Source organism: Vitis vinifera, chromosome 5, assembly GCF_030704535.1.
Source record: "Vitis vinifera cultivar Pinot Noir 40024 chromosome 5, ASM3070453v1".
In the NCBI taxonomy this organism is placed as follows: Eukaryota; Viridiplantae; Streptophyta; class Magnoliopsida; order Vitales; family Vitaceae; genus Vitis; species Vitis vinifera.
The window spans coordinates 25966309-25980454 of record NC_081809.1 but is presented as its reverse complement, the minus strand read 5'-3'; the positions used below and the strand labels follow the sequence as shown (position 1 = coordinate 25980454).

The 14146-nt window shown below is 31.6% G+C and overlaps 1 protein-coding gene and 1 long non-coding RNA gene across 2 annotated transcripts; one reads left to right on the top strand and one right to left on the bottom strand.

The window, feature by feature from the left end:
* Positions 1-1441: 1441 nt before the first annotated feature.
* Positions 1442-2226, top strand: LOC109122569 (uncharacterized). Its single transcript, XR_002030051.2, has 2 exons — positions 1442-1922; positions 2025-2226. It is a non-coding gene; the product is annotated as an uncharacterized LOC109122569 (long non-coding RNA).
* Positions 2227-2295: 69 nt separating this feature from the next.
* On the bottom strand, positions 2296-4206 carry LOC100252677 (stearoyl-[acyl-carrier-protein] 9-desaturase, chloroplastic). The gene is made up of 3 exons (XM_002274616.4): positions 4056-4206; positions 3386-3884; positions 2296-3017 (listed from the first exon to the last, which is right to left on the bottom strand). The coding sequence occupies exons 1-3, from the start codon at positions 4157-4159 to the stop codon at positions 2457-2459; spliced, it is 1164 nt and encodes a 387-aa protein (XP_002274652.1). The 5' UTR covers positions 4160-4206; the 3' UTR covers positions 2296-2456.
* Between the last annotated feature and the right edge of the window lie 9940 nt (positions 4207-14146).

Sequence of the window (14146 nt, the reverse complement as noted above, 5' to 3'; positions counted from 1 at the left end):
TTAGAGAACAATGGTTAAATAGTGTTTGAAAATTTTAAAAATAGTTTTTTATTTTTAAAAAATAGATAATTATTTTTAAATCACATGAACAAACAAAATCTAAATTACAAAAAAACTTTTTTTCAAAAATCATCGTTTGAATCTCTTGACATCATATAATTATTTTCATTTAAAAAAACACAACATTTTTCAAAAATAAATAATTTATCTACCAAATTCCCAACATCCATCCTTGTCTTTTATTCAAAGGAAAAAAGAAACATTAAAAAATTGTTTTATCATATTTAATTAATCATAAAAGGATACAAAAGCTCAATTATAATTAATATCTGTGAAGGGTGTATATTTTTAAATTATTTAAATTTTATAGAAAAAGATAAAAATAAATAGAATAAATTGGAAAAAGTACATAAACGTATTTTATTAACCTTAAATTTTTTTTTCTAATTTCGTTGTTTTTTTTTCTTTTTTACATTTTCCATCAAAATTTTTAAAAATCAAAGTGAGAAAAAAAATTATGGTATTTATTTATTTATAAATTTTCAATTTATTTTTGAGTTGTTGATATTTATTAAAATTAATTTAAAATATACGTATTTTTTAACGAGTCATATTATGTTAAGAAAAAGTGAGTTTCAACTCCCTCATATGATGTGACTTGTTAAAAATGACATGTATTTTAAATTAAGAATAATTGTGTTCTGGACTTCGTTGGGCCTAAAAATTAAGTTTTGATCCATGTAAGTTCATTATTTAAGCGCAAGACCTAGAGGAAGTGTGAAAATTGAAAAGAAGGATATGAATTTTTTATCTTTTCAAAAATGACATTTATTGACTATAAAAAAAAAGAAAGTAAAAAAACATTAATTTAAATTTTATTCATTTTGTAAACCTTAATAAAATTTAATTTAATTTAGTGATTTGAGAAAAAATGCACAATTTTTCAAAAATAAAAATAAAAATAAATTATTATTATTATTATTATTTAAAAATCAAACATTTTGGAATATATATATATATATATATATATATTTAAAATTATGTATGTAAAAAATAACTAAAAATATGTCAAAATTATTTTTTTAAATGATATATTTTTAGAATATATTTTCTAAAAAAATTAGTTTTCTAAAAATAATAAATTTTCAAAATAATTATATATAAAAAAATTAAGATAAAAAAGTTTATCAAATATTATGGTAGAAAATACTCAAAATAGTTTTAAATGGTATATTGGTCTCTTCACATTTTATATCTTTCTCATTTATACAACTTTTATAGTTCAAATCTTAATTTTTAGGCTAAATCGGATCCAAAACACTGTTGTCCCCTAAAATTATTCTTAAATTATCCTTTTTTTTTTTTTCGTATATTTTCATATGGCAATTAAGACCTACTTTTCCGGCTTATTTCACTTTTGGAGTTCTGTTTTTGGATCATCTGCCAAGCATTAGTCTCAGATTTTCTTTCTGTTTATTTTTCTGTCATTTTCTTGGAAACCAAACATAGGGTTGCCGTAGCCAATTAGCAGAGCAAAAGCATTGATTATCATCAAATGACGCAATTACTTGCATCGAAGGTTGGCCTTGTACAAATCAGCGAACTTCCTCTATTCTCTCAACTCGTTTGGTTGCCGAGAAAGTATAGGAAACCGTAAAAAAAAAAAAAATTCATCTGGTCAATTTGGCTGTTTAGCTGCTATTCATGTTGTGATGCATAAATTTGGGCTTTGCTTCCCCTATTTTCACTGAACATCAGCAAGATTTATCCATTCATAGAATATTTTGAGAGTCAAATGAATTTTTCAAGGAACATTTTCGATTAAAGACGCTCACTCGGAGCCAGAGGTGATGGTGGAAGCGATGGTGACGTTGGAAGATCTGGGACGGAGAGAAAGAGAAGGAAACTTCCCGGGTTGAAAGGTAAGGGGGTTTAGGTTGAGATTCATTTCTGGACTTTCACTTCCTCTGCTTTTTCTTAGGTTCAGTTTTCAAGAAATTCATTAATTAGAAAAGATATTGCAGGAAGGTTCAGGCACTGAGATGTAAATTATGAACAGAAAACTTTCAGAGGAAAATTTTGGCTCACTCACTGGGGCTGCATTTGCAGTTATCAAGGAGCCATAATTTCCTTCTCCACTACCTCTCACCACCACCGGTGCTGAGCTCTCTAAGTTGCTTCCTTGATTGGAATACGTACAGTGTCCTATCATTTCCTTTTTGCTAAGGATGTTTTTACCAATATCTTACAGGAATTTAAAAAAAAAAAAAAAAAGCACTGCTCCAGTCCAAATGATGAGATATAAACCAAAACCCTGGTTTGTAGGATTCTAAGAAGTGATATGAGACGAGATCGTGATTATTGAAATTGAGATAGAGAAACATAGATGGCTTACACTTGTATATTACTTGATAGATCTTTGAGAACACGACCAATCCTTGTCTTCCATTTTGCACTCAGAGCTTCACTTCTCTATCAAAAATCCAACTGAAAGGAATGGTGGGTGCTTGCTTAGCCTTTTCTTGAGCTCTCTCCTCCAGTGTTCTCAATCTTTTAGCTAACCCACAAACATAATCCTGAGCTTTTCGCCCCTCACTAGAAAGCCCAGTTAGCTTTTCCACATTCCATCTTTCCACAAAGAATTCTAAGTTATCAACATAGTCCTTGGCAGTATACACACCAAGCCGCTGAGCAACTGCTGAGAAGTGTTCAAAAAGGTCGTCATCACATCCATCATACATCAAGAGGGCCGGCATGGTGATTTTCTTCCTCATCCTGTCTGCAAAAGCCAAGACAGTCCCATTGGGATCAATCTCAAAGAGCTTTTCCACTATCTTGGTGTAGGCAGTTTCATGGCGCTTCTCATCTGAGGCTATTATGCCACATATTTGAGCCAAGCTCTTGTCCCCATGTTGCTTGGCGAGCCTGGCAGTATTGCCATGGGATATGAAGGTTGCCCTTTCTTGAAATGAAGTATAGATGAATAAAAGGTACGGATTGTTTTCCGTCTGGAAATCCTATGAAAAGATGGAGAAAAAGAACTTGAGTTCAAGAACTAGTGAAGATTGTGACTGACTTTAGAAAAAACCGAGTACTAAAGAAACTAGTGAAAATATCTTCACCATAGAAGAAGACCCAACCAAAAGGAAAGAAAAACACGATTTGATTTGATGTTTGTATCTAATCGTTTTAAAGATGTTTTCCCAAAACCCAGCTGACTGATTACAAGTCCTGAAATTTTAGACCTGGTTTCTTGTCAGCTACATCAGGCAAGTGTTATGTAATGTGTATCAATTTCAAATCCACCTTACGTCTTACCAAAATCTGTCACTATATTGTGGTTTTGGAGATAAAACAGTAAAAAAGTATGCAGCAAGAATCTCACCATTCCAGCCCTAATCAAATACTGGATCGTCTTCTCAATTTGTTTCATGTCTACTCTTCCAGACAGATAGAGATACTTATTAAGAAGGTCACCGTGCCTGTTCTCTTCAGCGGTCCATGCCCTTGTCCAAGTTGCCCAAGAAGTGGGGCTTGCACCTGTTTCATCACGGATTCCATCAGTGGTATTGAACAGTGTTTGGTAAGTTGGAAGGGCTTCTTCAGTGATCATATCTCCAACCAAAACGACAAAGTAGTCATCCGGGATCCCCTTTGCTCTCTCCTTTAGCTCCTCGACTCGCTCATGAAATCCATCAGAAGCAGGATGAGGCAGAAAATCCTGAGGTTGCCAACATTTCTCAACTGGCTTCAGGTGAATTAAAACGTTCTCCTCAACCCAATTCTCCATGGATTTGAAAATCTCAATCTTGTGTGGTGGCATTGAATGGGTTACTTGCACCTTGCGAGGAGAGCTAGAAGTCTTCTTTGTATTCTTAATCTCCCTACATTAAACAGAAGAAATTTTGATTAGGTACTTACAATTCGGATCCGTCTTTTCACAAGGGTTAGACACTACTGGTTAGGATGAAACAATGAACATAGACACTCGTCATTTTCTACTAGATGGTATGAACATTCCGTAAACTTTTGTAAGAAGTGAAGAACACACTCACCTGGACACAGAGCGGTGCATGGAAGCCATGGAGAATTTGGGAGGTGTATGATAACCCATTTGCAGGAAAGTAAAAGAAAGCAAGGGATTCAAATTGAGAGCCATTTTCTGACTTCACTTCCTTCTACTCTGGACGAGATACTTGGATGCTAAATATATATATATATATAGAAATGGATGTTCTTGGGTGGATTTAGACATATGGAAAGGCAACTTGGAGGAGAAAACCCTCATAAAAGCTATTATGCTTCCTTGTTGCTACCTTGATCGCAATGGGATGTCTTTCCCTAAGAGCATTCATGGCCACTGTAGAAAGACAAGTTGATAGCTGATAGACAGCAGAGATCTGTAGTAATGTGCCTCTCCACTTGCCCCGTCCTGGAAAATCCTTCCCTTTAATTGCTAATCTACCACTGCTATGCATATTTTAACAAAAATTATTCTTTGAAACGCACAGTTAGAAAACACTGTTCTATTGTAAAGAATCAAACCATTGCTAAATATGTTCCTAAATTCAAGAAAAAAAAAAATCATTTTCAAACATTAAAAAATATTTTTAACCCTCTTCAAATTTTCCAAATTTCTATAAAACAATTCTTTGTGTTTCTAATTCCTTTTAAAAATACTATCGCTCTAAATGCTTTTAAAAGTACTCTAACCAATTTCACTAACACCAATGTTCAACTACCATCCACCCTCTCCATCAAAAGCCCTTCTTTATCCCTCTAGAGTTAGAAGGGCTTTGAAGTGCAACTTTGCCACCATCACATGCTCATCACTAAAGATAGATAACATGTGTCTATGTTATGATAATAGATGTTTGTTTATTTTTAATTTGTCTATGTTCCCATTCATAAGAATTTATTCATCTTTGAAACTAGTGTAGGGTTGATGTTGCTTTTTATTTAAAAAAAAAAACTTTAGAGATGAATTAAGGCATATATGAAAGTATAAGGGTAATTTTTATAATTTATGAGAGTAATTATCCAAGTGGTTGAAAGTTGTATAAATAAGATTTGCTGACATACAGTTGGCCATTTTTTCATGAATTATTGAAATGCATGTGGCACAAAACTTTATTGTTGGGATAATTAGTTTCATTTATTAATGTTCACAACTTAATAATAGACTTTGGCTTGGAAGGCAACTTATGAGGTTGTATTAATTGAGTGGAGGTTGATGCATTAAAAGAATATTAACATATAGCTTCAATAATCGAGTCTATACCAACTAAGAGTAATTTCGTTAAATTGAATTAATGACTTAATATGAGTTGGATATGACTTAAATGTTGTTTAGGTGTACATTTTTAGAAACAAAAGTAATAATAACTTTGACATACAATTTAAGAGTTTTTAAAGACTTATTTTAAAAACAAGATAATTTTTAAAAAAATGTTTAAATTTTTTGAAGAATTAAATTTTTTTTACTATCTCAAATTTTATTTTATTTTTTAAAACATAAGATTTTACTTTTTATGTAAGAGCTCTTATTTTGAAAATAAAAATAGAAAAATGTATCCAGAAGAACGCTTAGGGTCTATTTTTGAGACTAGTTAGAACAAAAAACAAAAAAACACGTATAACAATAAAAAATTGTTTAAGAATAGAAACATGGTGTTTTCAGAAAAAATCTTTTAGTTGTTTTATGTTATTTTCACTTATTTTTTTAGGATTATTTTAAATAATTATATAAACATGTAAAATGATTAAAAACATTAGATATCAAAATTATTTTTAAAACATATTTAAAAATATTAAAAACGAGTTAAAAATATTTTAGGTTTCGAAACAAACTTTTGTTCTACAAAACACTAGAGAAAAGTTTTTAAAAATTATTCTTAAAAATTAGTTTTTTAAACTATTTTCGAAAACAGTTATCAAAAATATCCTTAATAACTTAATTTCAATTATTAAAAATATTTGATAAAATGACATAATTTTTTCTAGTCTTAACTATTGTTTTTTGGGTTGTTCATATATCTTTCCCCCACATTTATATCTCATAATATCATAAATTAGTTTTAAATTAACACATTAATTATAATTTAATTTATAGTCATTTTAAATACTTGAATATTAAGTTAATTATGCCAATCACACTTGAGCTAAGAGATTAAATTTATTGACTTTATTTATTGGATTTTTTTTTTTTTAGGACTCACTTAAACCCATTTGAACTTAGTATTAAGTTTAAATTGAAAACATATTTTTAAGCTTAAATGACATGATAATTAGCTAAAATGGAAGAAGAATCAAAGAGTAAAAAAAAAAAATTATTATTGATTTTAAAAAAGAATTTTTAAAATCATTTACTTTTTTTTTAAGACTAATTAAATAATTTGAAAAAGTATAAGTTTTTAATTGATTTTTTTTTTTCCATATTTTTCATAATAAATCAAACATGACAAAATAATTTTTTTTAAAACATTTTTTAGTTTGTCAAACATCTAATTTCTATAAGAAAGTATTTTCAAATATTAAAAAAAGCTTCTAACACTCTAAAATCACTATAAACAAACTTTATAGAATTTACAACATCACTGCTACCATCATTGAAACACTTTTAATCCTCTCAAAATCAATTTTAATTCTAATAGTTCATTTTAGAGTCATTTTAATAAAGTTAAAAGTGCTTTTGAATATTTGAAAACACTTCTTTACAAAATTAGATGTTTGAAAAACTTTTAAAAATATAAAAAATCACTCAAAAAATATTATTTCAGAAATATTTTTTTATGAAATACTGTGGACCCGTGTTTTTCATGTATGTTCTCACTCAAATGGCGAGACTCGCTTTTCATTTATTTGGTGAAAATTTGATTTTTTGAAAAAAACTTGGAGTCACTACTTATTTTTGTTTTTTTTTTTTAAGGGAAAACAAAATAAGAAAGAAAACTTTAAGTGTAACTTCTTATTTGAAAAAGACAATCTGTGGAAAACCAAAGTCGAGTCCGAGGGTCAGGTTACCTATTAGAAGGATACCGTGGTGAGCCGTAGCACTCCTTTAAGTTTGTATACATACGACCTCTACTAAACGAATTAAGAAAATTATGACAATTAATTAATTATTGATAGCAAGAAAAATAATCAATATACAAGTTACGGTGAAAATCAATATATACAAAAATAATGATGAAACATAATTACAAAAATGCACAAAATAAATAACAAGAGAATTATGAAAAATGATTTATTAAACTAAATAAAAAAAAGATATTAAAAAAATAGTTTTCAAGAAATTTCAAAGGATTTTATTAAAAATAATTTTGAATTAATGATTTCAATTTATTTATTTATAAAAAAGAGTCAATAAGTATTTACACTTATTGTATCAAAAGAATTTATTATAAAATTTCAATTTGGATACAAAAATTATTTTTACTAGAAAAAAATGAATTTTTACAATTTTATTTTATTTTTTTTAAAAAAAGTATTTCAATTTATTTTCATTTAAGAAAAGTGACTTATACATATTATTAAAAAAATATAACTTTATTTGTAAATTAATTTTTAATTAAAAAGAAAAAAATTTAAATCCTCTATTTCTAAAAATTACTTTTAATCCCATTTTAATTAAGGAAAAAGAATTTATTTTTTTTAAAAAAATCATTTTTTGGACAATTTTATTAAAAGCAATTTTTGGACAATTATTATTAAAAACAATTTTTCAAATTCTATTAAAAATAATTTTTTTGGATTTTTCTAAAAGCATTTTTTTTGAATTTTTATTAATAAAAAAACTTTCTTTTATTAAGAAGAATATTTTAAATTTATTATTTTATTAAAACATATTTACTGAATTATTCATCTTATTTAAACAAAATTTTTGATTTGTTCGATATCCAATTTTGTACACAACAAATAAACATATATAAACAAATATTTACAGAAACCAATAAAATTAAAATCAAATAGTAGTGGGAAATGAAACATGTACCCCAATAAGCTTACAACAAGTTCAATGTCTTCCTTTAGTTTTTCGATCATCACTTTCTTCCATGAAATTTCATGCACCACGTGTCATAAATTTGTACTCAGTCAACAGAATTATAGAATGAATCAATGTGAAAACAAAAATAATCTAAATGAAGAAGCAAAAGAAATAAGCAGAGCCCAGATAATATACAAGCCCCATAAAAATAAAAGGAAAACCCAAATGCAATTAAATTGAAATGTCAATTATGAAACAACATACTAAGCCCAAATCTCAAATCATAAATTAAATCCAATTGATAAAGTAGGCCCAAACCAAAACGCAATCCAAATACCAATAAGCCCAAGGCCCAAATAATATTGAAACTAAGTTCAACCCGAATTCAAGCCCACAAACAAAATCCAATAACCCAAATATAAGCCATAAAGATCAAAGGGTAGGGTTTACCCATGGTCTTGAAGTCACGTGGAGAAGAAAGCTGCAATGAGATGGTAACTACAATAATAACAGTCGTCAACAGATAAAGATGGAAGGATAATGGCCATGGTGAGAGATTGTGGTAGATGATGATGGGTAGGAAATAAGAGAGAGAGAGAGAGAGAAAAAAAAAAAAAAAAGATACAGAATATGGTCGGAGGGGGAAATGACCGTCTGCATTAGAGAGGACTATCTCCAGCAATGGAGCCACCGACGATGGTGAGATGCAGCCACAGGTTAGAGAGAAAGAAAAAAAAATGAGATAAAGAATAAAGAAAATAAAAGGAAAGAGAAGAGAAAAAGAGAAGATGAATGTAAACGTGGGTAGAAGGAAAATGGAAGGAAGAAAGTAAAAAGGAAAATGATGAAAGAAATATGAAGAAAATAGAGAAAATGGGGGGTGAATAGGGGTTGTCGTGGGAATGAGAGAGAGAATAGGGGAAATAAGAGAAGAAAAAAAATTTTAAAAAAATTAATTAATTAATTTACAAATTTGGGGGTCTACAAATATGCTCTCTTTGATAGAGTCCACGAGTAAAGTAAGTGTATACACAAGCGAAACGAAGTGGGCTTTACCGCATAAAAAGAAAGACCGCCAAATCTGTCCCAGTGTGACACGAGCTCTCTTAAACCAAAACAAGAACAAAGAGGCTTTAAAATCCTACAAAAATGAAATGGCAAGAACGGAAACTCCTAAGGTCCCCCTAAAGTTACACTATGGATCCAGACTACCCCTAAAAAGTCTCCAAAGTGACTCAAAAATCGATATCGAAGTCAAGTAGCAGTCAAACCACCAAAGAGCATAGGAATAAGTACAAAGGGAAAAATCATACATGTACCATACGAGGACATAAGGTGTAGAGTATCTAACGATACAATCGAGACACATGCTACGAGCTCATAGAGCTATATCTTGCAGAAAAGATGAGAAGAAACTCTATAATATTATAATGAAGTGAGAATCACATATGCAACAAAGAGAAGTAAGATGGAATGTGAAACTGTGAGAACAAAGCATGTAATGCTAGTGATCATGAATATTAGGAGTTGTAGCTCTAAATGACAAGATTGACTTTAAACGCTAAACTGAGAAAAGAATGGCTCTGGAAGCTAACCCAAAAGTCTAACTCTAAACGTTAAATCAGAAAGCCTATAGGTGAAGTCTTATAGTGGTGATACAACTGAAATGCCCATAGATGTCAATCTATTGTGGTGAAACTCTCAAAGACCCACAGATAAAAATTTATGGTGGTGAATCAACTTAAATGCCGATAGATGTCCAATCTATTGTGGTGAGATAACTGAAACAAAAGCTCATAAATGAAAATCTATGATAGTGAGATAACTGTAACAAATGCCCATAGATACACAATTTGTGGTGGTGAAAACTGATCGAGGCTCATAGATGTCTGATCTATGGTGATGAAAACTGATTAAGGCCCATAGATGAAAATCTATGGTGGTGAAAATTGATCGAGGCCCATAGATGATAATCTATGATGGTGAATCTAAAATTCTCATAGATTTCTGATATATGGTGGTGAGAATCACTAAAATGCCCATGGATGTTATGGTGGTAAGATAACTGAAATGCCTATGGATGTCTAATCCATGGTGGTAAGAATCATTGAAAAAAATGGGGATGCCCTAAACAAACTGACAATAGGGGAATGCCTTAAACAAACTGATAAAAGGGGGATGCCCTAAATAAACTAAAGAAAATTGGGAGTGCCCTAAACAAATTGACGATAGGGAAAGTATGCGATCTGCAAATGAAAACACCTAAATCCAAAACAGGAAACAAGGAATGTGGTCTACAACCAAAAACACCCAAAAAAACCTAAAAAATGACTAGGATAATGAACTCAATGAAAATGGGGTATGCCCTTGTAAAAAAGCATTAAAAGGGGTAGGCCCCAGTATGACAACTTGCAAAGATCAAGAAATAGATCGAATAGTGAGAAAATCTACAAAAGACCTGATGAACTCAATGATAGGGGTATGTCCCAATGTAAGATAGTAACCAACATAAGACACAGAATGTCACCATACAAGACACTCTAGGATATGCTCAACGATGATGCAATGAAAAAGTCTAACATCAATGAATAAATGCTTAAACAAGACCATACATAACAAAAACTAGGCTGACAAAGCAAAACTAAATTAACGGACTAGACAAATGTTGACCAAGACTCCAAATCTGCAATGTAAACAAAGTAAGACACAACATATCAACTGTCAATATGCAAACATCATCACAAATACATCAACAATCTAATAGGTCATGCCATCATGGAAGATGTTGAACTTAATGTCCAAAGGCATGTGAAAACTCGACCAGAAAACTCAAGACCAGTCTGTATCCTCACCTAATCAAGATAATGGGATAAGGTCATGCTCAATAGTGAGATAAGTAGGCTCAATATCTGTTAGGCTCTGAAATGATGGATGTGGGTGTAACAATGTCAAAGGCGAAATGTTGAGTGTGTAACAAAGGTAAGTGGATATCCGAATCAAACTAGGTATGGTGAGAAGACTAAACCCAGGGTGCCAACAACTCTATAATCCATCAAAAATAGCAATCATGAATAGAAGGTCGAGTCTCAATGTCAAAATCAACAAGGTAGCTATGCCCCAGTATGAATACATCCTCTCAAAATGGGTAAGCCCTAAGTGCAAGATAATCTTTAGGAAATATGTGTCTGGCATAGCCGTCATCTCACAAAATCCATCACCGATGAGTGGGCTATGCCCCAGTGTAAGCATCTCCAAAGCAAACATCGATGACAGGAGTACAACCAATCATACATCATTTGATCAAAATGAATCTCCACTCCTCAAAGTCATTGTGGTAACGTGAAGAAAATATCTGACCTCATCTAAAGAAAGATAGATCATGTCCCAATGTGAAAAAGATCAAACAAAGTGGTATGCCTCAACAAAAATGTGCTCTAACAAGATCATGGCCCGATGTGATATGGTATCTCTAAGATCAAACGCTAATAAGAAGGCTATGTCCCAGTGTAAGACGATCTTCAAAATGCCTAGGAACCAATAAAACTCTCACAAGTGTGCACCATGATCCAATCACTCAAAAATCCATCAATACCAATGAGATGGCTATGTTCTCGTATAAACACATCCAATCAAATCACCCAGTCATATATCATACTCCAATGTAAAGAAAAAACTAATCACCTCTAAGGAACAGCTAAGTAGCAAAAACCATCATCAACTGAGAAGGGTACGCCCTTGTGTAATAGTCATCTAAAAAAACAACCCTCAACTAAGACCCATGACGTAACATAGGCCAAGGTAATACAGTGAAAGAAATGAAAGAAAACAAAGCTCAAATACCCAATGATCAAAATCCATACCCTCATGTGTAGAATGCAATATGTACAGTGAGTCTCATAAAATCATGGACCTAAGGACATCCAATATGAATATATTGGTGATGAAGAAAGAATCCAAGATGAATATATCAATGATGAAAGAGAGGAAAGAAATAATATCAAACTGCTGATGGGATGTACAAGAATGATGTGTCGAAAATATTGAACATAGAATGTAAATCGATATGAATGAAGATCAATGTAGGCAAGATGAATCAAATACCACGAGAAGAACAAATAGATTAAATGAAAATGAGTGAGCATTGATCTACTCAAATCAAGTCATGAAAAACAATCAAATCATCAACGTATGAACTGATGAAGAAGACAATAATTCGAAGTCCCTAGGAAAATGTCATTTGTCTCTCACACATCAGATACATAACGAGATAGACACAAGAAGATGAAAGTCTCCTAAAAGTTCACATACGAACTTTCATAAGCAACTAACTCAATAAAGCAACCTCAATGAAGGACGACATTGTACACATACATATATGCATTTATTTTTTATTTTTTATTTTTTATTTACTTACACATACTCTAAATATCAACAAACGAGCACCACTAAGAATACATAATGAAATGGATATACTTTCAAACAATGATGTAGGCGAACTCTCTCTAATAAGATGACCTTCTCAACTAAGGATCTTCGAACCAATGTCCATGAGATAGGAGTGGAGAGGGATATGACTGTCCTCCATGCATTGAAATATGAAAGATCATCACTCATGGCATAGAAAGAAACGTGATGACAAAGACAAATGATAGAACAAATGATATAAACAAAAAGATATGATGAAAAATGATGTTAGGACAACAACAAAAAATAATGAAGAAGATGAGTCAATAAGTCCATGGCTCATGAGACTCCTGAATAAAGCATATATACACCAAAGGGTATCCTGGTGTAAAAGGTGAGCAAGGCTATAAGAAAGAAAATGCTATAATGCTCATGTGAGGCTCAAAGGGCTACCAATGGTTCGAATGTCAATAAAGGTAATAGGGTATGAGCTAATCAAAATGAAGGTCACCCATCTTGTGACCACTGTCTCAAACATCGTGCCCTCAAACCCTCAAATGATCGATACTAAAGATCAATGTCCCTCTTATATAACCACGTCAACCCTATAGAATCATGCGCTAAACCATACTCCAAATGCTCCATAATAATCTCAAAGGTAATCATCTCAAAGCAAAGTAAATGACAATCTCATCAAGTCCAACTGCTCATCACAAGCTAACTCTCATCATACAAGATCGATCTCTATACTCATGGTAGAATAAGTGACAGTCCCATCAGGCAATGGACCAATCCTCACATTGTAAGCCACCCAAAGATCATAAGCCATCATTCACCATGCAGGATCAACCCTAGGCTCAAACTTCTCACACTCTACCTAGTCGGATCAAAGAGGAGATATGCAAAGCTAGAACAACTAGAGATAGAAAAGTCATATAATGGTGTCAAGGGTGATGTTGTGTAAAGCTCACAATGGATGGATACAAGTCAACTCAAAGTCAATGTGTGAGAGTGAGTAAGACACTATTTTGATCATAAAAAGATGGGTCACAGTCTCAAACTCCCTAGGTCAAATCTCTGATCCTAGTTAATAAGCTCAATACCCTTCATGATAGGTCAGGCCTTAAGACCACAATGTGCAAGTGAATAGATGCCTCAAGTCAAAAGTACAACACATCATAAGATATATGGTCTTGCGATGCAATCTAAAACTGGAAATATGACAAAAACTCTAAGGTCTTAAAAGTGTCCATTGTGAGATGACTACAAATGTGACTAAAAAATCTTTATCAATAATCCATAAAATGAATGAGGTGGGAAAAACAACACTATCATGAGATCGATACTCCATTTATAACAAAATATCTTTGATTCACTTTCAACCCAAGTTCCATAAAGAAAAATGATAAGGTGATAAAGATGAACCTCTAAAAAATGGTGTGAATGTGAAAACATGTGTTTCACCTTTCTGTAATGAAAATATCGGGTTAAAAATATATATAGGCAAATCAACCAAAGAATGAAGTACCAAGCCCATGACATATGAAGAATATAAAAAAGTGAGCATAATCAATGAACATATCCTAAAATGTCAAGCATAGTGACAATCAACCGAAAGAATGTTAACTCAAGGGAGGAAATCTATCTAAAACCCTAGGGAAGAAGCATGCTAGACACAACAAAAAGACTAGAAGGAGTTAACACTACACAACAAGGAATTGTTCAATTGATACTCAAACTCACACTAATCTCTAA